At 50.0% G+C, this 24,534-nt stretch overlaps 1 protein-coding gene across 1 annotated transcript in view; it reads left to right on the top strand.

Annotated features, from left to right (window-relative positions):
- nbeab (neurobeachin b) overlaps window positions 1–24,534 on the top strand; it is a 203,999-nt gene that overhangs the window by 9,890 nt on the left and 169,575 nt on the right. Inside the window, exons 8-17 of the mRNA XM_035383683.1 lie at window positions 1,154–2,203; window positions 3,566–3,783; window positions 4,421–4,574; window positions 5,348–5,371; window positions 7,935–8,115; window positions 8,592–8,716; window positions 11,485–11,550; window positions 12,300–12,468; window positions 16,061–16,535; window positions 24,209–24,366. Coding sequence (XP_035239574.1) covers window positions 1,154–2,203; window positions 3,566–3,783; window positions 4,421–4,574; window positions 5,348–5,371; window positions 7,935–8,115; window positions 8,592–8,716; window positions 11,485–11,550; window positions 12,300–12,468; window positions 16,061–16,535; window positions 24,209–24,366 — 2,620 coding nt within the window. The remainder of the gene's footprint in view (window positions 1–1,153; window positions 2,204–3,565; window positions 3,784–4,420; window positions 4,575–5,347; window positions 5,372–7,934; window positions 8,116–8,591; window positions 8,717–11,484; window positions 11,551–12,299; window positions 12,469–16,060; window positions 16,536–24,208; window positions 24,367–24,534) is intronic.

Genomic DNA, 24,534 nt, shown 5'->3' with positions numbered 1-24,534 from the left:
CTAGTGTTCGGGAGGGGCGGTGTCTGGCTTTGACTTGTGATAAAATACCTGCTGATAGCACTTGTTCAACTGCAGCCTCGTGGATTACCATCAGGCCAGTTCTGTTTGGTTTAAGAGTAGCTTAGCTGTTTCAGGCTCTTACATGAGCAGAGACTAAAGTCTGAGTTGAAAAACAGCCTTGTATGAATACAAAAAAAACCAAACCTTACCAAAAGATTACCAAACCATTGTTTTTGACTGTTTTGTGTGACTGAATTGCATTTTTACATGGTATTTAAGCAAGGCACATCATCCCCGCTTTATATCATTTTTCTCAGAAATTAACTGTGTGCCTGTAAAAGGTTTTTAGTGCATGGTGATAAAAAAAAAAAATTCTGGCTGTCTCACACATAAAATAACAAAAAGCGAGGCTGTGGCTTCGCTGTGGTGTTTGTGCCCTCCAGTGCCTCTAGTGGTCGGACTGTGATACTGCAGGAGCACACTCGCTCGGGCGAGCGATGAGAGAGGGAACACGCCGTCGCGTTCGGCTGCTTCTCTGTTCCCGCAGCCGGGAGCGCGGTCAGGGGGTCGCGCCGCCTCATTGGGCGAAAGGACTCGTAGGGGCTCACGGCGTGCGTGCGCCGCACGGAGGCCGCGGAGAAAAATGGGTCGTCCGTATCTCCCGCGGCTCCCTGGCGCTCGGTTATCAGCTCGTCTGGCCTGAAAACACGTCTGGGCTCCGGGTGGAGCCGGGAGGTCGTATTACATTTGGGGGAAGAGAAAAAAAATAAAAAATAAAAATAAAAAAGATGGGTCATCGCAGTGGCGGTTGTTTTACCAGCTCAGTAGCTGTGTGGCAGTGAATCGCTTGCTTGATTGCCGGAGCAGGGATTTATTGGCACGGATACGTGAGGGGGAGTGAGGGGGGGTGAGGGGGGGTGAGGGGGGGGGTGAGAGTGGGGGGAAGGGAGGGGAGGGGAGGGGAGGGGGTGCAGCAGGATAGCGGCGTGGGTGGTGCTTTGCTCGGGGAGGGGAGGGGGGGCGGCAGGATAGCGGCGTGGGTGGTGCTCTACTCGGGGAGGGGGGGGGGGGGATGTTGTTTAAGAAGCCAGGGAGCGGTGATAATGAGTCAGCAGAAACGTCTCTCCTGTGCGCCTCCTCCTCTCCCTCCCAGGTGACCTACGAGGCCCACAAGGAGTACCTGGCCAAGATGTACGAGGAGTACCAGCGGCAGGAGGAGGAGAACATCAAGAAGGGGAAGAAGGGCCTGGTCAGCACCATCTCTGGGCTCTCCGCCCAGGCCGCGGGCATCAAGGGCGCCATCGAGATCCGCGAGATGGAGGACGGCGGCTCGCAGACGCAGACGCCCGAGAGCGAGGCCGACTACCCCGAGAGCGGGGACCCCCGAAACCTGCTGGCCGAGCCCAAGGGCGCGGGGGAGGAGGAGGAGGAGGAGGAGGAGGCGCTGGCCGGGGCGGGGCGGCGGGCCGTGGCCGGGGTGCGGGTGGAGGTGCACGACCTGCTGGTGGACATCAAGGCGGAGAAGGTGGAGGCCACGGAGGTGAAGCTGGACGACCTGGACCTGTCGCCGGAGACGCTGGTGGTGGGGGTGGGGGTGGGGGTCGGGGTGGGCGTGGCAGAGAACGGGGCGCTGGTGGAGGTGGACTCGCTGCTGGACAACGTGTACTGCGCTGCCGTGGAGAAGCTGGGTGGGGCTAGGGGTGGCGTGGGGGGCGGGGTCAACGGCGAGAGCGGCGAGGACAAGAACACGGGCCCGCTGATCACGCTGGCGGACGAGAAGGACAGCGTCCCCAGCAACAGCGGCTTCCTGTTCGGGAAGGTGGGCGGCGGCCCGGAGCTGACGCCCGCCGAGCCGCTGGTGCTGCCCAGCCCCGAGCCCCCCCCCGTGCACACCGTTGCCGGCGACGACCTGGGCCTGCTGGCCCACATGACGGGCAGCTCGGACCTGGCCCCGCCCGCCAGCCTCCTGGAGGACGCCGAGTTCAAGCTGCGCACCGCGCTGGCGGACATCGACGGCATCGGCGAGCGGGCCGAGTGCGCCGCCAAGGGCGCCGAGGGGGTCGCCGCGGCGACGGACGCCGACCCGACCGCCGCCAAGGCCGGGGGCGGGGCCGACGCGGCCAGCACCATCTCCGACACGGAGCGGTCCGACGACGGCAAGGACAAGGAAATCAAGAAGATCCAGACCACCGCCACCACACAGGTACGGTACCTGGACCCCGGTGGATACGTCTCCGCTGTCTGTGTGACCTGCTTTATTGAGTCTCAGTGTGAAATTACAGTTGGTGCCCAAGTGTGTTGATTACCAAGTGGGCAGTTGTGAATGGGAAATTAGCATCTGATAGCATGGCAGGCAGTGTTGTTCTCTGCTGGGTTTTCTGTACACCTACTGGACAAACCTTGCTACTGCAGGAGTTCGGTCAGTGAGTCTGTGAGTGTTGTTTCTAGGACTGCCTCTTCTTTCAGTTGAAGGCAAAAAAAAAAAAATGAAATTCTGCGAATATCACTGCAGGCCAAAATCAGTGGGGGCCTGTAAATACGTGTGGACTGTGTACCTTCCTTCTGTGTACAAAGTATAAGAAAGTTAAGTTGCCAAAGCTGCCCAGAGATCACTGCAAATGCTGCAGCCCCCTGGTGCGGAACTGAGGTACTGGAGTCACAGTTTCAGGGGGGAAGCGGAGAGCTGTCGCGCCGCACGGTGTCCTGTGCCTGAACTGGTTTGCGCTGGACTGAAAGGACCTCTAATAAGAGCGTGGGGGGCGGCGGGGCCCAGCAGGCACATTAGGCCGTCAAACAGTCGCCTTTAACTCCTCGCCGAGCGGGGAGGAAGGGGTCTCTGGGGAGCAGGAGAGAGGCTATTAATAAACCGCTAAACTCGTTTCGGGAGAGATAAAGGAGCCGGGAGGAGGATGGAGGTGCGCTTACTCAGCCACCGCTTCCTGTCTGCACACTGTAGTTCCTGTATTGGATAAAGGTCGAAGGCGTCTTGACCCAGGAAGTGGTTGTAACCGAGGGCAAAGTGGTTGTTTTTTTTGGTCTCACTTCTGTGTGTGGCATGTTTATGTTTTTACAGTGCAGCTGCTACAGGTTGATTGGCCCTGTGATCCTCATGTACAACTACCTTCCTTATGTATCGTTTAATTAAAACCAGGATTAGGATGAAATCTAAATAACATGCATTGCATTCATTACACACAGAGCACTAATCCCAGTGTACGTGTTATTTTGGCATTGTTTTAAAATGTGCATTTCATGTTTGACTGCATTTTTAGAAGAAATGCATTAGCTCATGGAGCGGGTCGTGGGCTCAGACACTAATGGATTGGGTGGGAGGAGAGGAGAGGAGGGGAGGGGAGGGGAAGGAGCAGGATAGATTTTGGGAGACGGCTGCGTGGGTTACTGCCGGGTTAATGCACGGGCGCATGGCCAGCCAGATGGAGCGGGACCTGCGGGTCGGAGGGGAGGGGAGAGGAGGGGGCAGGGTGCATTCTGGGAGACGGCAGGGTGGATTTTGGGAGACGGCTGCATGGTTTAACGCCGTGCTCGTACCCGACCCCCCTCCCAGACGCTGCATGGGCGCATGGCCAGCCAGATGGAGCGGGACCTGCGGGTGGACCTGGGTTTTCGGGGCATGCCCATGACGGAGGAGCAGCGGCGCCAGTTCAGCCCCGGCCCACGCACCACCATGTTCCGCATCCCAGAGTTCAAGTGGTCGCCCATGCACCAGCGGCTGCTGACCGACCTGCTCTTCGCCCTGGAGACCGACGTGCACGTGTGGAGGAGGTCAGCGGCTCCCTCCCGTCTGCACCCAGCTCAGAGTTGTAGTTTTTTACATCACTTCCTTGTTTTTGTCGCTCTCACTTGTAACCAACGTGGACTGTTTTTCAGTTAATCTCTAAATTACCACAAAATGATTTACTTGCCAAAAAGGAATGAGGAAAATGTTGGGGGGAAAAAAAACAAACACGTACGCATCAAAAAACAACTAATGGCACATTTTAAATCAGAAAAAAAAATTTGTGGTACCCTCTGTTATTTAACTAATTAAATTTTACTGCTGTTCATAAACAACTTGCCATTATTTCCTTTCTCCATAGATTAAAAGGGAAATCATGTAAGCTGAATGTTGTCCATAAAACAACTTGGCATTATTTGCTTTTCCACTAAAATAAATTAAAAGTAGAGTCATGTAAACTTATCTCCAGCATTCAGATGAATGTATTTTTGTAGGTTTAGAAATGTGTAAAGGAATTGCTGCAGTGGGCTATACACTGCATGCTGGCCTGTTGCCACAGTCAGATATAGGGAGTACACAATGTCTTAATACTGAGCCTTATGTACTATGTCAAAAGGACGTCTCGTTTCAGGTACAGCAGTGAACCAGAGTGATAAATATTCTTCTTATTTTCTCTCGCTGCAGCCATTCAACCAAGTCGGTCATGGACTTTGTAAACAGCAACGAGAACATCATTTTCGTGCATAATACCATTCACCTAATTTCTCAAATGGTAGACAACATCATCATCGCCTGTGGAGGAATACTGCCCCTGCTGTCCGCTGCCACGTCTCCTTCCGTAAGTGGGAGTAGGCCTCTTTCCCGTGGCATCTTACTGCCATCTAGTGGCAGTCATGTATTACTGCATGCTGTGTAAAGCGCATGGTTCAGCAGCGTCCAAAGGACATCCCAGCCAACAAAACGTCCTCGCAATGTTCCTGCGATGTAGTAGGCAGTGTTATAACACTGACAGAACGTTCCAGGAACATTGTGAGAACGTTTTTTGTTAGCTGGGATTCAACTTAACTGGCACCTAAGTTTTCATCTTGCAGAGTTACCAGTATTTCACCTTACTTTTAATTTTATATGCATACGTCTATTTTGGGACTGAAATGCAATTGTACAAATTTTTTGGTAGATCAGAAGGTAAATGAATATTTCAAATTCAGAGAAAGTCCTAGCTCACAGGAAGTAGATGGCTTTTATTGAGTTGATGAAAATGTGTCCAAGCAAATACTTTCCCTAGATTGTGTCATCTGATGTGTCAGCGATAGGTGCCTTTTGACAGTTTCTGAGAGAAGGGTCTAACTGGATCTGACTACAAATTCCTGGTTTATCCAGCTATGCTTTTATAGATGCTTAGAATGACCTTTTCTGGATTATATTTTGCACATTTAGCTTTCCTTTCTAGTTTACCTTATAACTAATTAGTTAACTTTCCTTTCTTTAGTTAGCTGTACAATCTGAGTAACTATCTTGTTTTCTTAAGTGCTTTTTAAATTTTAATGATCTTTTGTGTCGTTTTTATGTTTGTCCTGTCGTGTTGTTCGTTTTTGTCCGTTGCATGTCCAGAGTTCTAAGGTTAGTACCAGCACTGTAAGTTTCATTTTTTATACTTTCCTAACTTTTTCCTGTTGTGCTTCTTGTCTAACCAGCATGCAATTCTAAATTCCTAGCGCTTGTTTTAAGATGCAGCTTGAAATTACTTACTCTTTTTTTTCTTTTAGGAAACCTCAAAAAATTGTTTGCATTTTAATATTTACCAGTGTTTAAAGACAGTTTGACATCTCTGCTATTGTTAAGTTCTTTCTTCATGGCATTTGTGATTAAAGGAAAGTCTGTTCCTCTGATAAACCTGCAGGAATCACGTTTTTTGGAGTGGCACGCCTGCGTATTGGCGTAGCCTTAATCTAATAACGAGCTCAAAACCCTCCATGTTCCACGTCTGCGTTCCGGTGCTGTTTTGAAAACCGGGTTCGGTCTTATGGTAATCGAGCAAGCCGAGCGGCCGCAGCTGCGCATAGATTTACACCCTGGCTATAAATATGAATACAGGAGGCCTGCAGGAGCCGTGACATCATTAGCTCCATCCATCTTGAGCTTACACACCCGACGGCACGGAGTCAGCGCTCACCCGGATCGGTAATGGGGAAATCCGCGGGACGTATGGATCGTAAATAAATGAACAGGCCCTTAATCGCAGGCCTGGGGTAAATGGATCACCCCCATGCCGCGTTATGGCTTTTTCATGCCAAGCCCCCGGTGGGGCCCGGTAGGCGTAATGACCTGGATGACCTCACGCCTGCCGCCGGTGACCTCCGTCAGAGCAGCCGAGCTCAGAGGCTCCCGGGTCCCGCTGAACTTTTTGGGGCGTCTGGCTGTTGGAGACGGGGTGAATGCAGTCTGACTCAGCACTTAGACCCTGTCCACTGAGCGCGGGGCGCCCGGCTAAAACCTCCACATCCCATAATATTGCCGTCGACCTCTTTTAACTTTACCTCACTTTTGTTTGGCTAACACATGCGCCGTTAGGTTGGCACGTGTGCAGCTAAAGGAGAACATAATCATATCTTTAAAGACTCCACGTTACGTAAACCGTGTGTAAAATGTTTCTTATAGTGTTATGCATCCTTATTGTTTTATCATATGTTTTTAATTACAGTTTTTTAATTGTATAAAAAATACAAGTCTGATTGAGACGGTTTCTCCCCTTGTGCTCAGTGTACAGTTACAGTGGTTGCCGTTGGAAACGAGCTGCGCGTTAATGTAAGTGATATGGGTGACGGGCGGGGCTGCTCTCGTGTGAGACGCAGTCAGGGGACCCGCTGTCTCTCTGAGTGAGAGGTAGGCCGGGGGAAAGGAGGATGTTTAAAAGCTCTCTTCCCTGTCTGTCGGACGTGTAGAAAGGAAACGCTCGCTCTGAAAAGGCGGGAAAGAGTAGAGAGGCCCCCCCGGTGTCAGAGACCGTGGGCCCCCCTGCGGGCCCCGGGGACGAGGTGGGTAACTGCTCGGGTCGTGACCCCGCCCCCCCCCCCCGCCTGTGTATTACACCCTCCTCTCCAGCCTCTTCCTCCCTCCGGCTTTCAGCAGACCAAAAGAAGCAGGCCTCCACAGTTCTGCCCTTCAGACAGTTTGTGTTTTTCTTCACGTAAGAAATAACAAGCAATTGGAAGCTGGATGACAGCGGTTTTACAATGCTGTCTGGTTCACCAGTTCATTATCTTACCACACTTCCTTTGAAGAAAAACAGTGTTTTGCTGTTGTGCAGTCACCTACCAGCAGTCACCTGGAGTAATTGCGTTTTTCGCTGAGCAGAAAGCCTCTGTACGTGCGTTAATGAGTTGTTGGGAGAGGAAGAGGAATGGGGAGAGGAAGAGGCTGTAGGTGGAGAACGCTCGAGTGCACAAACACTGACCCCTCCCCCCTGCACTTAGCCCCGCCCCCCACCTCTCTTCACCCAATGCACGGCACACAGCCCCCACCCACGATACGATTACTGCGCACTCCTCCACCACTTGCAACCGCACTGTTCCGGCATCAGCCGAAGTTCCACCTGCAGCTGCTGTGTCACCTGACTCCTCACTGTCCAATCACGTGGCTGTGGCCCACTTGCCTCGCCCCCTACTCTGCATGGCCTATGTGGATGAAGCGCAGTGACAGGAACAGTCACGCCCTTGTCCATGACTGCGTCCTAAGCCTCCGTTTTAGCTAGTAACCTTTAGAGCCTGTCTCTCCTGCTCACTTCAGTCCGAGCTGTGTTGCTGGCTCACTGTCACCAAAGCCCTCATCATCACAACTGTTAGCCTCTGTGCCTTCCTGGTGAAACTGGATTTTTGTATTCCTGAGAGTAACACAGTAATGTTCTGCACTTACGCATGTCACTCTGGGTAAGAGCTTGTGCCTAATGACTGTAAGGTAATGTAATGAGGAAGTGTGATCTCACCTGGGCAGGCAGGTCTCAGAAGGACTTGCGCTGTCGCCGTAGGCCAGACGACGTGCTGTAGCGTTGGGTTTGGGATTGAGCGCGGTGGCGGTTTTACCGTCGCTCGCCCCTCCTCTGCGGAGCGGCGGGAGTCCGCGGAAGGATGGCGGGAGTCCGTGACTAAGGCCGCGCCCGCTCTCTCTCCCCGCCCTGGCCCCCCCCCCCCCCCGCGCGCAGACGGAGCTGGAGAGCATCGAGGCGACGCAGGGCATGTCCTCGGAGACGGCAGTGACCTTCCTGAGCCGCCTGATGGCCATGGTGGACGTGCTGGTGTTCGCCAGCTCCCTCAACTTCAGCGAGATCGAGGCCGAGAAGAACATGTCCTCCGGGGGCCTAATGCGCCAGTGCCTGAGACTGGGTGAGCGTGTGTGTGAGTGTGTGTGTGTGTGTGTGTGTGTGTGTGTGTGTGTGTGTGTGTGTGGGGAGTGTGTGAGAGTGTGTGTGTGTGTGTGTGTGTGTGTGTGTGTGTGTGTGTGTGGGGGAGTGTGTGTGGGGGGAGTGTGTGAGAGGGTGTGTTTGTGTGTGTGTGTGTGTGTGTGTGCGTGTGTGAGAGAGAGTGTCTGTTTTGTGATATTATTCCTGAATTAATTATTTTTTTTAGCTAGGTTTCATAATTAAGTGAGAGGCTAATAAACTATCAAGTGATCATGTTGGGTCTTGCATTACTGAACATTAAACATAGTCTCTCCCTCCTGCTCCCCTCTCTTTCTCTTTCTCCCCCTCTCTCTTTCTCTCTCTCTCTCTCTCTCCCTCCCCTCTTTTTCTCTCTCTCTCTCTTTCTCTCTCTCTCTCTCTCTCTCCCCCCCCCTCCCCTCTTTCTCTCTCTCTCTGCAGTGTGCTGTGTGGCTGTGAGAAACTGTTTGGAGTGCAGGCAGAGACAGAGGGACAGAACAACCAAATCCTCCCTCCCGAGCAGCAAGACCCAGGAGAACCTGCAGAACGTTCCGCCTGTCAGCAAGGTACCCCCACACCCCCCCCCCCCCAGTGCCTCCGATCTGCCCCCTCACACCCCCCCCTCAGTGCCTCCGATCTGTCCCCCCACACCCCCCCTCAGTGCCTCCAATCTGCCCCCTCACAACCCCCCCTCAGTGCCTCCGATCTGCCCCCACACCCCCCCCCCCCCCAGTGCCTCCGATCTGCCCCCACACCCCCCCCCCCCCAGTGCCTCCGATCTGCCCCCTCACACCCCCCCTCAGTGCCTCCGATCTGCCCCCCCACACCCCCCCCCAGTGCCTCCGATCTGCCCCCTCACACCCCCCCCAGTGCTTCTGATCTGCCCCCCCACACCCCCCCTCAGTGCCTCCGATCTGCCCCATCACACTACATTACAACTCTCTGTTACACTCCAGCTAGAACATTACATTGGTCTTTATTACAAAACCATCACAACTCCATCAGTTCCTCAGCCATTACAGCTCTATCACTAATCCATTACAACTCTGTTACTAATCCATTACAACCCTATTACTAATCCATTACAAATCTGTTACTAATCCGTTACAACTCTGTTACTAATCCATTACAACTCTGTCACCAACCCATTATGACTGTATTACTAACCCATTTTGGTTTATCACTAACCTATTACAGCTCTATCACTAATCCATTACAATTATATTACTCATCTATTGCAACTATATTACTAATCTGTTACAACTCTATTACAACTCTCTCACTGTCCCATTACAACTCCATCACTAACCCATTACAACTCTATTACTAATCCATTACAATTATATTACTCATCTATTGCAACTATATTACTAATCTGTTACAACTCTATTACTATTTAATTACAAAACGGATACTAAACAATTTAAACTAAATCAGGGGTACTCATGAATTTCGGTGTTATCAGACAATGAGGTATGATCATATCGTGTCATATTATTCTGAATAATGCAGCATCACCGGCTGATAAGTGTCATAACTCAACAGTGGCAGTTATTATTATTTACTGGCTATGGTAGTATAATCTTATGTAAGGGGCGGAGGGGAGTGGCTATTTGTGTTGCCCCTCGATGTCAGCAATACCGGGCACGTATGCTTTGCTGGTGTGAAGCAATACCCTTCCCTCCATCCACTTTCCTTTTAATTTCCGAAACGGTTCGGCTGCTGTCACATGCCTCCACTCCGCAAATTTTCTTTTATTGGTTATGCCAGACCTGTTTTCACCAAACAATATAGCCTGTCTAGGCCCCTATCTCCATAATGAGCGTCTCGATTTCACACTCCGGGAAGTTTCTCTTCTTTGTTTTGCGGTCTGGACTTCTCCACTTTCACTGACAGTGAATTAAAATGACAAGCTGATTTATATGCATGTCACAGTCACATTGGGTGTTCCGTTAACCATATATGGTTATTTGTGGTAGTGAACAGGGCGGAATACTAGGCTGGTCCATGTACAGGTGTGTGTACGGATGGTTTTATAACAGTTACAGCATTTATAGCAGTTTTCTGCTTTTGTATGTATATAACCTTTTAGTCTAGAACCTTCCACGTGTCAGGAGCTTCTAGTGATGTCCGCTGGTACGTCAGGATTCAGTCAGTCCCTGATTAGAGGGGAGGAATGAAAACCAGCAGTACTGCTGCCCCCTGGGGGTCAGATTTGAGTTTCCCCGCTCTATATATTATTAAACAATTACATCGGCTTCTATTGCACTGTTATTTAAGCCTTTCATTTGTCACTCTCTACCTAAAGCATTATCTCTGTTCCGAAACCATAACACCTTTTTATTTTGCCCTCTTAATAAGCCTTGCCATCTCTACAACTCTATTACACTCTTATTGACCTGTTATAGCCCTCTATTACATGCCTGCTAAAGTTCTATTACACTCTTATTAACCTGTTATAGCTCTCTATTACATGCCTCCTAAAGTTCTATTACACTCTTATTGACCTGTTATAGCCCTCTATGACATGCCTGCTAAAGTTCTATTACACTCTTATTGACCTGTTATAGCCCTCTATGACATGCCTGCTAAAGTTCTATTACACTCTTACTAACCCATTATAACCCTGTATTACACTTCTATTACAGTTCTCTCTATGATGCTCTTACCAAACCATTGCTGCTGCGTCTGGCCCTCAACTGCTTCCGCACATCATCATGTTTCTCTGTCCCCACACTGTGTGGCACAACCTCATCACAGCCTGATAAATATGTCCATTGGCCTCAGTGTAATTACACACTGGGCCACTACGCAAGACATACTTGACTATATATAGCTGTAATTATATTGCAGCCGCTCTTGTTCCCTATAAGTGCAAAATGTTAGACTGCTTAGCTGCGAGCTTTCTTATTTTGTTTGTTTAACGCATTCTGTCATTTTATACCCTCGAAGGAACTTCAACCCAGAAATGTTAAATCCAGCGAATACACAAACAGACTTTGCTCAAAGTATTTACTTCACACATTTAAAACTGTTTTCGCCTCTTGTCAATTTTACACGTCTTCTTCTGTCTCTTACCTTCCACTCATTAGGTGTTTTCACAGCTTGAATCTGCAATTTGTCAGAAATAGCTTGTGCTTAAGTGGTTGATGACAGAATTGGAAAGCAGTGTTATGCTTGTTTTGTTCAGAGGGGGGTTTGAAAGATGTGCTGCTGTTGTACTTCTCTTCTGTGCTTTAGACTACCATAGAGAATGTCCCCAGTTATGTGGTTGTTCTGTTTTCTGGTTCAGACTACCATAGAGAATGTCCTCAGTAACCTTTCTCCCATCAAGGATCCTGACAGGCTTCTGCAGGATGTGGACATCAATCGGCTACGAGCCGTTGTTTTCCGCGATGTGGTGAGTACGCAGGTGTGTGTGCGTGTGTGTGTGTGCGTGTGTGTGTGTGTGTGTGTGTGTGTGTGTGTTTGTACTGATAAGAGGTGATGAAACACTGTGAAAGAGGTAGGGGGGAAGGGCTTAAGCAACATGTTGGACATGTGCAATATAAAGCAATACAATGGAATTCTGTAGCTGTGACTACTCAGTCATACATTTTAGGGATTTTGAGCCATTAAAGAATTCACACACAAATAGGCACACACACACACACACACTTACACATGCAGACAGACAGATGCGCAGACACACACACACTCTTAAACATGCAGACAGACAGACGCACACACACTTACACATACAGACAGACAGACAGACAGACAGACAGACAGACAGACAGACAGACAGACACACACACACACACACATACTTACGCATGCAGACACACACACACACACGTACACTTACACACACACACACACACGCATGCAGACAGACACACACACTTACACATACAGACAGACAGACACATGCACGCATACTTACCCATGCAGAGACACACACACACACATGCAGGCAGGCAGACAGACACACACACACACACACACACACACACACTGCTCCTTAGCCCACACACTTCTGAAGTAGCTGTATTAAGTTAGAGGCTTTAAGGCATTTTCATGTGTCAGTATTGATTGGCTGTTGAAGCCACACCTGGCTGCAGGGGGGCGTCAGGGCGTGTGCGTGTGACATGTCCCTCTCGTTTCCAGGACGACAGTAAACAGGCGCAGTTCCTGGCGCTGGCTGTGGTCTATTTCATCTCCGTCCTGATGGTCTCCAAGTACCGGGACATCCTGGAGCCCCAGCGTGAGATTGGCAGGTCCAGCAGCCAATCGGGGAGGAGCATCCGACAAGAGATCAACTCCCCAACCAGTACTGGTGCGATCCTGAGCCCTCCCCCTTAACTCTCGTCTTGTCCCCCATCCCGTTCAGAACAGGGCTGTACGATGCTCTACGGCAGGGCTGTCAAACTCCGGTCCTGGAGGGTCGCAGTGTCTGCTGGTTTTTGGCGTGTTTCTGCCTGAGTGATCAGTTAAATCATTGATTGGCTAAAGGGTTCACACACCTTGGTCTTAATTGGCTGCTGATTGAAAAGAAACCGCAAAGACCAGCAGGCACTGCGGCCCCCCAGGACTGGAGACTGACACCCCTGCAAGTCTTCTGCTGTACTTGCTCTGCCTGCCAACATTTGTTTAGGGGCCTGTTCCTCCACTGCTCCACCATGATTAATTCATGCGGTCCTCTAATTGCAGTGCATGCAATTAACACTGCCAGCAGGGGGCATCGTAGGGAAAAGTCGTTACACAAGCCTTCATCATCACTCCACAACACAATGGTCTTTTTCTGCTCCAAGAGATGTCCATCTTCTTTAACAAGTATGAAATATTCATACTTTTTTTTTTTGAAACCAGTCAAATACCTTCAGAAAAAAATGAATGGCTTTGAGAGAGGTGGGTGAAAATAATTCAGGCCTTTGTAGGTATTGAGCTTCAAAGGCAGAGAGGCGGTGAAAGGCAGTTAAATGCATTATTCAGTCGGTGTGTCTGTGAGTGCAGCAGTGAACCTGTGCAAGAGGCCCGGTCTGCTGGAGCCAGGGCTCATGGTGCTGCAGGCAGGAAAGGTAGTACACATGAACAGTGGGGGCAGAGGGGCAGAGAGTTTGAGAGGATGAGAGGAGAGGAGGAAGAGGATGGATGGAGTGAGTGAGGGATGGAGAGGGCAAGAGAGAAATGTGGGAGTTGTGGGTGCAGAGAGAGTTTAGATTTAAAGGAAGGAGAGACCAGGAGGAGGCCAAAAAGAGAGACAGAGACAGAGAGAGAGAGGAGGGAGGGAGGTGGAGACAGAGAGAGCGAGAGACAGACAGAGAGAGAGAGGGTGAGACAGAAAGAGGGAGAGAGGGGGAGACAGAAAGGGAGGGAGGTGGAGGCAGAGAGAGGGAGAGACAGAAAGAGGGAGAGAGGGCGAGACAGAGAGGGAGGGAGGTGGAGACAGAGAGGGAGAGAGGGGGGAGACAGAGAGGGAGAGAGGGTGGAGACAGAGAGAGGGAGAGGGGGGAGACAGAGAGGGAGGGAGGTGGAGACAGAGACGGAGGGAGGGGGGAGACAGAGAGGGAGGGAGGGGGGAGACAGAGATAGGCAGAGAGGGGGGCAGGGGCAGTTTAGAGAGGTCAGGACAGAGGGAAGGCGTAGTTGTCGGGAATAGAGCTGTGTTCTATTTCCAGCCCCGTCTGTCAGTGCCAATTAAGCAGCCAATCCACCAACAGAGCCTGGAGTCATAGAGAGGACCAGGAAGAGACACAGGATCACCCCGGGGTCATAGAGAGGGACAGGAAGTGATGCAGGATCACCCCGGGGTCATAGAGAGGGACAGGAAGTGATGCAGGATCACCCCGGGGTCATAGAGAGGGACAGGAAGTGATGCAGGATCACCCCGGGGTCATAGAGAGGGACAGGAAGTGATGCAGGATCACCCTGGGATCATAGAGAGGGACTGTTCAAAACGATTTGTGACACACACACTGCTGTCTGTGGTGGAGTGAGAAACCCAGACGTCCTCTCCCCCTAAATCAGGCCCCGCTCGCGCTGGCCTCGTTAGTGGCCATGGCGACCGTGAGTGAAGTCGGCCTTGGCGTCTGAGGAACAAGTGGGCGGAGTCAGGGAAGAGTGTGTGTCAGGGGGTGGGGAGGGAGGCGGGCCAGAATGGCTTCGCCCGTGGTAAACTCGGTAGTTTACCGTCGAAGGAGGAGAGGCCTTGTTTGGTGGATTTCTTTCGGTGTCCTGCACTGCACTCGGTGGCAAAATTTGTTTTGCTGGTGTTTCCGTGGAGATAACTGCCTGTGTGCCGTAGGGCTGTACATGACGCTTCAAAAGAGCGTCACAAATCGGTGGTCACGAGCGCTTTAAATACTTTCTGGGACGCGTGACCTTGTCAGGCGAATTGTAAAATCGATCGTTGTACCAGAACGACTCCGAAAATGCTGCTCGCTGCGGACGGATGAACGAACGAAACGCGGCCGCGTTCTGAAACCCGCCCGCCATTTTAACGCTGGAAGTGAAGCTGACTGAGGAGCTGCGTCTGAGCTGGAGGGGCACCTGGCTTGGCTTTTCACAGCGCAGTTCAGAAGCTGTGAAACACAATTAAAGTCTGAGACAGGCCGTGACACTGTGAATAAACCCCTGAACGCTGAAATAATAAGTGGTGGCCAATTTCATGGTTGCGTCAAAGGCCCAGAAATGAGAGGATTCTCATTTTTTAAGTAAAATAAAAATAAAAGGAAAATACAGAGATGGCTGATTGACTGGTGAAAATACATTGATGGGAGAAGCCAACTCTCTCCCCTCTCCTCCCCAAAAAAAGGACGGAGCATCAGGGTGCAGTCAATTATGGATACCTCTAAGCCAATGAGAACCACTTGCTTTCCACAACCAATCATTGACTCTTAATGATGACACGTGAAAGCCCCTTTGCCTCTAAGCCAGTGTCTCTTTAACTATGGGTCGGGACCCAAAAGGTTGTGGGAGTATGTGAGGTGGGTCCTGAAATGAGTCTGTAGCCCATAGGCTATGCCGGTGTGTGTTAAAGGAAAGGAATTTCCAAAAAACATGGATGATTCCGGCCAGTAACGAGTCAAAGAAGCGACCCCTTATTTCCTTCCTCCATCCATCCCTCGCTCCTCTCCTCCCTGGCAGTGCAGCCGCGGTTGTATTTATCGAAGCGACCGTGAGCCGTGTGATTATCTCTCTTTCGCTAATCCGGCGTGGACCCTATCGGCCGATTCATCTCCAGCCGAGCGGGGGCCAATCAGATTCACCCTCAGATCTCGTTAATAAGCGTTCTGAATTCTATCTTCCCCATCTCTCTGAACTGGATTTAAATTGAATTGGGGATTAGTTTTTATTAGCATGAAAAGAGATTGGGCACTTTCCTGCGATGGGGGCTTAGCTTAGCTGTGTGATAGATATATTTGCGCTCGGTGGAGTTATGAAAGTCTTTGCGCTGCCATTAATCAGGTGTCTGCTGAGCAGTGAATCCTGTGGTCATTACTGTAAATCTTGGAGTTTTGAGGGTTATTATTATTACTAGTAATAATGAGGATCTACTGATTCAGGCTTTTAATGAAACATTTCCAAAGTATTGATTTTGTCTTTAGTGATTGTTTTAATTGCCGCTTTGTTAAAAGGTAGTATGCTTGATACATTTAGTTTATGTAAAGATGCGTAGGCTTCAGGAAGTCCACAGTAAAGGATGGGGGTGGTATTTTAATACCATGTATTTGATACGTGCATTTTCATTTATCTATTTTTGTCTGTTCATATTTCTGTCCCTTCTGCAAAACAACAGCAACCTACGCCTCCATATTTTAAGTGTAGTTTATAGATTTTTAATACAAAATTTGTGGGAAAAAGTGCGAAAAAGTATTCCAGATATTTTTGCCCATCGCTGCTCACCGATTGGCTGTTTCCGCCCGCAGAGAACCCCAGCGCCTTCGCGGACGGCGCCAAGGACACGCCCACGCCGGTGGAGGACCTGCACGTGGAGAGCTCGCTGCCGCACACCGACTCGGGCATCGGCGAGGAGCAGGTGTCGGGCGTGCTGAACGGGGGCGACCTGGAGGCCGGGGCGGGGGCGGGGCCGGGGGCGGGGCTGGGCCCGGGGGGGCCCGACGCCATGAGCGAGCTCCTCTGCACCCTCTCCTCGGAGGTCAAGAGGTCGCAGGAGAGCCTGGCCGAGTCGCCCGGCGTGGAGGTGCTCCGGCCCGCCCCCTCCATCTCCAGCATCTCCCAGGGGGGCAGCAAGGGCATCAACGTCAAGGAGATCCTCAAGAGCCTGGTGGCCTCGCCCGTGGAGGCCGCCGACGCCGGGCCGGAGCCCCTCCCCTACCCAGACCCGGCCGTCAAGACCCAGGCCCAGGCCATCCTGCCCATGCAGTTCCACTCCTTCGACAGGTGGGTCGGCACACTCCCCAAATACGCACACCCTCCTGCCCCCAGGCCGTCCTACTGTGAACTGTTAATATGCCTGACATATATGGCTCCAGTACTTGAATTTGACATTTTTAAAAAAGAGCATGAAAGCGAAATGTATTAGTGGCCTTTTGCTAACTGCACACTCGGAACAGAAGAATCGGACCTTGTTGAGCGAATGACTCAATTTAATGACAGAGAGGCAGTGAGCAATGGGCTTCGCTCTTACCTCTTCTGTTTAGCACCTTATAAAAAAACACGCTGTGCACAAGGTTTTTTCTTTAATAATACTGTAACTAAAAATACTTTAACTCTTACGATGCAAGTAACATTACAGAAAACTTCAGCGGACACTTGAAAATTAGAAACTAAATTTTACTGCAATTATATAAAAGACTTTTCAATTTTACTGTTGTCTTAAAAGGTTAAAGTTGTTTGACCCAGGCCAGGTGCTTAAAGTCTCTTGACAGTTTCCTCCAAACCTGGTTTCTATTTCTGGAGCCCCACAGATGTTAATCCCACGAACATTTCCTGTACCCTGTCCCAAAGTGCTCCTGTAAACTCCCTTTGGGATCAGCCATCCCGTGTTGCCGGGGTTACCGGGGTTAACGTTAATGGCTCTTAATCCCGAAAATAAGTCATTTCTGCCTCGGTTACGGACATTCAAACGGTTAAAAAAACGCCCACGTCTGCGTGTTTTGGGATGTTTACATTCCCGGACCAGATAAGACTTCTAAGTGGTCTGTAGTGGTCCATAGGTCTGGAGGTTCATGAAATGCAAACCACCCTCGTCCTTTGGAACACAAAACTGCTGAAACTAGCTGCAGTTAGCATTGAGTCTTCCTGCACCTTACCCCTCTCCTACGGATATGAAAACACTTTCTATTAACTGTGTATAACGCATGCATAACACATGTATAGACACTGCATAATGCCTTCAAAAGTGTAACATGCTCCAACATGAGTACTTGTTGATGTTGTTGTGAGATGTTGGGTGGGTGCTGTTACTGCTCATAGAATTAGCATGTTGTTGTGTTGTACACAACCCTTCCTAATAAGTATAAGAAGTCTTTAATGTTAGGAAGGGTGCTTGAAGGCATGATTTAACAAGATTTTAACGAATTTAACACTTTCTATATGTGTGTTTTATTAACGGTAGGGTGGTACATATAGGTGGCTAAACAATGAGAAAGTGAGTGAGTTTCTCCTGATTTAGCTCTGTCAGATGTTCTTTCACTGTTAGCCCCTAAACAGAATGGTCACGCTCTCCCCCCCCCCACTCTCTCCCTGTAACCTTTGCTGCCTGAATCTGAATGAATCGCATTAAATGTCCTCCACTGAAAAAACTGACAGAAATGGCAAAAGAAGAGATTGGGGGGGGGGGGTGGTGGGGGGTAGGGGTGGGCGCAGGATATTTAAGAAAGCCCCAGAGTGCCCCCTTTTCTCCGGCTTGTGGGTGTGACTCACGGGGGGGGTGGGGGGGTGGGCAGGAGTGAAGCGATGGAGGGACACGGTGATTCAGGGGAACAATGGCCGCTCCCCTGGCTGAGGCGGCCTAATGTATGCAGGCTGCTGAATGAGGGAGAGGAGGTGATATTGATGAAGGGGAGGGCAGGGGGTGGAGAGGAGGGGGGGGGGGGGAGATTAGGGTCTCCAGGGCGTTGATGACAGATTAAACAGAAGTGGCCTTGCGTCACACCGCCGGCCAGCCTGTCGGCTTCAGTGCTCGGCGCGGTAATGGGACGTGGCAGGCCCGAAAATGAGTCGCCACGGTGAAGTGTATTATTTTTGAAATGCTTTCACGGGGCGCGTCCGGGCCGGGAGGGCTGGGGGGGGGGGGGGCGCCGCGCGGCGGCTCCATCTCACGCTTTAATGTCATCGGCGGCCGCAAATTGCCGTGTCTAATTGTTTGCCACCTGCCTGCGGAATGAGCTGCCAATCCCCCCCCCCCCGCGCCTCGGCCCCCTTCGATCGCCTGTCAGACGGGGGCCCTCCGCAGATTGGGAGCGACAACATCAAAAACAAAAAAAAAAAACAAAAAAAATTCCCCTCAAAGGACTCGAGAGCCGGGCGAAGCCAGCCTCTCTCTCTCTCTCCCGACCGACCCCCCCCCTTCTGTTCGCCCGCTTTTTTCGGCTGGGAGTGGATTTTTCAATTAGCGCCCCCGTGTCCAGGGCTCGGGGAGAGCATCTGTGACCGGCGACCGGCCGCCTTGACAGATTCAAATGAGAGAAAAAGACACGGAGGGAAGGTAACAATGTTCCCTCCATGTTCTAAAAACAAAGAGGGAAGGTAACAATGTTCCCTCCATGTTCTAAAAACAAAACAAAAAAGTTCTTCTGGTTCTGTGTTTGTGCTTTTCGTTTGTGGCGCTTGTGCACTGAACTGTGAGCTTTACGGCGGACTAAATTTCCGAGGATTTTATTTATTTTTTGGTCAAGTGGTTGCACAAAGGCTAAAAGGAACTGAAACATCCCATCCCACGTTCCCCTACGTCTTGTTTTCCTGTGTTGCGCGCTTTTTGCTCTATTCCACAACACGCGCCATGTTGTTTATTTCCTGTAAAAAAAGGAAAATGTGTTTAAAAAAGAATGAGACTAAATCTTGAGTAATATTCAAATCATCAGATGTACTCTGCATTCCGAATAGCACAGCTCTCTGTGCTGCGAACGATTTGTCCTCTTGTGATTACTCTGAGAGCGTCTATAATAAAAACCATTTATGCAAAAGCAGATTAAAATTTTATACGCGTCACTATGCATGCATTGTGGCTGGTAAACAAATTGAAATAAGTGGAAGGGATTGTATGTTTTTTTATTTATTTCTTGAATACTTATTTTTTTGCTTCTCCTTGTGAGCGCAGCATTTATGAGATTGATTTCTGTGATTAAAAGCACATTATTAGCTGTTTTTCCACCAGTAAAATGTGAAGGAATACGGGAGCCAGAGAGCCATAGATCCTGTTAATATTCATCTCAAGATTAATCCTTGCTTTATTCAAGCCGACTCAATTAAGACAATCCTATTAATAAAATATACGTTGGGTTATTTATACATCATTCATGAGTGCCTGGCAAATTAAATATTCATTAAAAGTATTCATATTTTATCAACAGCCTGTACGCCACTCTGGAGCAGCAGGTCCCGGGGCGGCCCTGTGCCTCCCAGAGGAAGCTGAAATATCGCGACCACAGATAAATAATCGGAACGAAGGCCCTTTTCTCCGAACCCGCTCGTCGCGCGAAACGCTCGTTCGTTCCGCGGCGCGCTGGTGTTTTGATGGCGGAGTGTTGGATTAATAAGTGATGCCGTGGCCGTGTGTGTGTGTGTGTGTGTGTGTGTGTGTGTGTTTGGGAAAGGGGAACGGCGTCTGTGCAGCTGTTTAATATTTGAGTGAGCCTGTTACTGGCGGGGTACCTCTGGTGAAGTGCGTCTGATCCGCCTCTGCGCCGGGCCCTGATGTGCTTTATTCCCCACTGCTGTGGCACTTCCTCCTTCTCTCTTTCTCTCTCTCCATCTCTCTCACCCTCTCTTTCCCTCTCTCTCTCTTTCACCCTCGCTCTCACCCTCTCTTTCCCTCTCCCTCTATCTCTTTGCCTCTATCTCTCTCTCCCTCTCTCTCTCTCTTTCCCTCTCTGTATGTTATGAAATACTCCTTTGTGCAACTGCTTGTATGCTGTAGTATTTAAAGAGTTATTGTTGTTATTATTATAATTATTATCAAAATATTTCAATTAGCACATTCACAGTTATTGTGTGAATATATACTGTAGTTCGATACATTTCTCACTTCTCATCAGTATTATTTACAATGTGTGAAGTACCACAATCCTATAAAGGTTACTTAAATAACACATTTTTCTGTTATTTGAACTTTACTGTTTTAAAAACACGTTCAGTTTGTCCATGTTCTCTGATGTGAGATGTCGATGTTTCTTCCCTTTTACTGTGTGTGATTGTTTAGAATCACACTGATGATGCGGAACATTGGTGCCTGAGGCATGTCACCTGACCGAGGTGGGGGGAGGGGCTTAACTGTGTCACGACCCATTACAGGGGCCCTGGCTGCTTCGCTAGGCTCTGGGGGACGAGGGACTCCCCTCCACAGAGCCCGGTTGTCTGGGGAACAGCACTTTTTCCCCCTGTGTGTTCTGGGCAAGTTGCTCTGTGTAGGCACACCTTAATGCCCTCCTGATGTGAACCCTTATTGTGTGGACGTCATAACTCCTGGGGCTTAACAGTACACATTGGGGTGACGGGGGGGGGGGGGGGGGGGGGGGGTTCACCATTCTAGCACTCATTTCAGCCGGGAGTGGTACAGAATGATTCATGGGAGAGGGTCACCCCTTATAGCACACATCACACGTGTGGCCAGACCAGGGTCAAACACTGGTATGTATTTGAAATACTCATACTCCTCAGATGCCAGTAAAATTTGAAAGCACCCCTACAGATCCCTGAAGCATTTCACTCACTCAAATGTGCAGTTGTATGAAAGCAGAAAGGTATTACTGAATTTTGCGGAAAAGGTTTATTTTAAAATTAGTTAGTAATTTTTTAAAATATCTTGTATTATTTACAGTAATTATTTGACCCATTTCTGTTTTACCCCCATGCCTGTTTCACCCCATGCCTATTTTACCCCCATGCCTGTTTTACCTCATGTCTGTTTTACCCCATGCCTGTTTTACCCCCATGTCTGTTTTACCCCATGCCTGTTTTACCCCCATGTCTGTTTTACCCCCATGCCTGTTTTACCCCCATGTCTATTTTACCCCCATGTCTGTTTTACCCCCATGCCTGTTTTTACCCCATGCCTGTTTTTACCCCGTGCCTGTTTTACCCCATGCCTCTCCAGTCCGCCATTCTCCACGGCTCTCTTCTGGTGGCAGTCGCTGGCGGTCATGTGACGGCCCCTTTGTGCTCATCGCGCTTCCATAAATAAACAGGGCCCTGTTGGAGACGCATATTTGGACGGCGCTAATGAGCTAATGTGTGTATTATTCATGTCCTGGGCTGTCGGCTCCATTAGATCCGTCCCTCTGACCACAATTAACCTTGTTTGCCGGCGCTTTCCGGGAAACGGCTGGAACGGGCGCGGGGTCACATGACTGGTCTAGACTGTTCTTTCTGCTGCCGCCGCCATCGCTTGCAGCCGCCATCTTCTGTGCCAGCGCCCGCCCGTGGCGTGTTTTCCGTGGGCGGTGCACGGGCTGTGTTCAATAATAAATGTAACAACAGGGTGAGAGAGTAGTGTAATGGGTTGTTACTCGGGGGGGTTACGGGTTCATATCCCAGTCGAAGCACTGCCGTCGCGCCCGTGAGCAAGGCGCTTAATTGCTCCCGTGTATGTCCAGCTGGATGAAAGGACTGTTTTGCAGAAATGTGAGCTGCAAGTCGTTCTGTATTCAGGGGTCAAGTGAGGAGCAAATAAAAAAGACTTTAGCAAGTGGGGGGGGGGGTTACAGTGTTTGCTCAATAATGGGGTTGTGGACTCAGAAAGGGGTTCGGGCTACGCTCCGCTGTGCTCTGTGACTGCCACCAGGACGCCTAACACACGGGGGGGGGGGGGGGGGGGTTTCGGCACAGGGCTGGCGCACTGCTCCTGGTGAACGTCTCATTTACAGACCGGGGAGTGTTTGACAGCCAATCAGCAGAGACCACAGAACAAGAAACAAGAAAGTTCAGCCAATCACTACTGCATTTTACCGGCTCGGCTCCCTGACTGTGACTGTAATCCACTGGTTTATTTGCTCTGGCTTTGCACTCCTGTGCTGATACAGCTGTGCCAGAGGCATGGAGCTGCCGTGGCAACAGGGATGTCTACAGCACTCCAGTACTTCAGCTGGGTGAAGTCTGAGCATGCTCACACCAGTAGGACCAGTGCTGTGACATGTCACCCATTTATTTGTCCGGCAGAATAATGATGCTGGGAGGAACTCTTCTTGGCCTTCTATATCTGCAGGTGCAGAGGAACTCAAAATAGCTTATAGAGAACAGCACTCCCACCCTCCTGCATCTCCTGAAGGAGTATTAGTATCTTTTTACTCCCTCCCTGTCAACCCCCCATAACAGCATTAACGCTGGATGAAAAGAGAAGTATTGCTTCTTTGGGCTTTCACTTGTTTAATTAGATATTATAGGAAGTTGTAAAAATAGCGGCATTTCTGGATTCTATTTTAGAAGCCCTTTTCCGTTCCCTCTTTGGAGTAGACCGAAACCTCCTCGTGCAGTGAATTAAAATGCTTTCGCCGAAAAACGATTTCTTGGAATCTCGGCTATGCAGTTCATACTATTGCGCAAACAGAGAAAAGAAAGAAAAAAGAAAAAAAGGCAACGCTGTATTACATAAAACGCCGATCACGGCTTTGTTTGTTGCGCTCAGGAACGGAGCGATGGGTTTTGGTCTTTATTGATGGATGAGGGACGATGTGAGAACAGGCAGGACCTGTTCGCTGGGGTCGGCTTTGAAGTGGAGCCCGACCAGCAGGGAGGGAGTGGATGCACGGAGCTGCGGTCTCTATGGAGAGCAAAATATTGAAAAACATCATATTGTTTATGCCGGCGACTCCCTTTTCCAGCTGTTCTGTAAGGTTGATAAATAGCGTACCTGGGTGTACATTTTAGCTATTTCCTGGCTCTGGCCTGCGGTTGCTGCCTTAAAGGTCCCACGCACGGATTTAAAGCATCCTGTGTTTTTCTGGCTGGACCGCAACAGCGGGGCCAGCCCTTCAAACGCGAATGTCTGTGACTGAGTGACTGAGTGAGTGACTGAGTGAGTGATGGAGTTACACCATTGGTCGGCCGGTCCAGCCATACATTATACTAGGTTTTGACCTGGTCTTGTTTATTCTTCTTTCTTCTTGAAGCGAGTCTCGTCCCATATCAAACATGGTAAATGGTAAATGGACTGCATTTATATAGCGCTTTTATCCAAAGCGCTTTACAATTGATGCCTCCAAACATAATCTGGAGGAGTGTCGTTGACTTCTGCAATTTAGCCTCCTGATCAGCTTTAAAGCAAGCAGGCAGGCAGGCAGGCAGGCAGGCAGGCAGGCAGGCAGGCAGGCAGGCAGGCAGGCAGGCAGGCAGGCAGACAGACAGACAGACAGGCAGACAGCAAGAGCCAGATTATGTTTAAAATGGCCGTGTTTAAAAATCACCATTTGTGGAGTTGTATGAATACAGAGGAGGAATGAATCACTAACTAGGAGAAGTGCATATCATTAAAAAACAAAAGCCAACTGACTGTGATTGCTTACTGACTGTGTTTTTTGATCGACTATTAGCTGACTGGCTCTGTTAACTGACTGTCTCCGTGCCAACTGACTGACTCGGTTAGCTGATTGCCTCTGTGTTAAGATACTGACTTTTCGACCAGAATGTCCGGCTTTCAGATTATTTGTACAGGTCCAGTTTGTGCTCCCAACCAGATAATATGATGTGTGATCTGAGTAACTGATTGGAAAGACTTAGCTTTAGTTTGTGATGAATTTTTGTCCCAAGTACTCCCCAGTCTGCGATCGGTACAAACAACAGCTCCCCACCCTGTTCGCGATCAGCCTTCCAGCTGTGCATGTTAATCCGTTTTTGATAAATTCAAATGGTAACCCTGGTTACCTGCCTGATGGCGCGGTCGTGTCCCTGTGCCACAGGAGCGTGGTGGTGCCGGTGAAGAAGCCGCCGCCGGGGAATCTGGCGGTCACCACCGTGGGCAGCGCCAGTGCCGCGGGCGGCCCCGCCTCGGGCAGCACGCCCAACATCTTCGCCGCCGCCTCCACCGCCACGCCCAAGAGCATGATTAACACCACAGGTGAGCCTCGACACGCACCTGTCTGTCACAGGTGAGCCTCAACATGCACCTACTGTACACCTGCCTGTCACAGGTGAGCCTCAACACGCACCTGCCTGTCACAGGTGAGCCTCAACACGCACCTGTCTGTCACAGGTGAGCCTCAACATGCACCTGCCTGTCACAGGT

The sequence above is a fragment of the Anguilla anguilla genome, chromosome 12 (assembly GCF_013347855.1).
Source record: "Anguilla anguilla isolate fAngAng1 chromosome 12, fAngAng1.pri, whole genome shotgun sequence".
NCBI classification, from domain to species: Eukaryota; Metazoa; Chordata; class Actinopteri; order Anguilliformes; family Anguillidae; genus Anguilla; species Anguilla anguilla.
The sequence above is the reverse complement of the archived record's forward strand: the minus strand, read 5'-3'. Positions and strand labels throughout refer to the sequence as shown.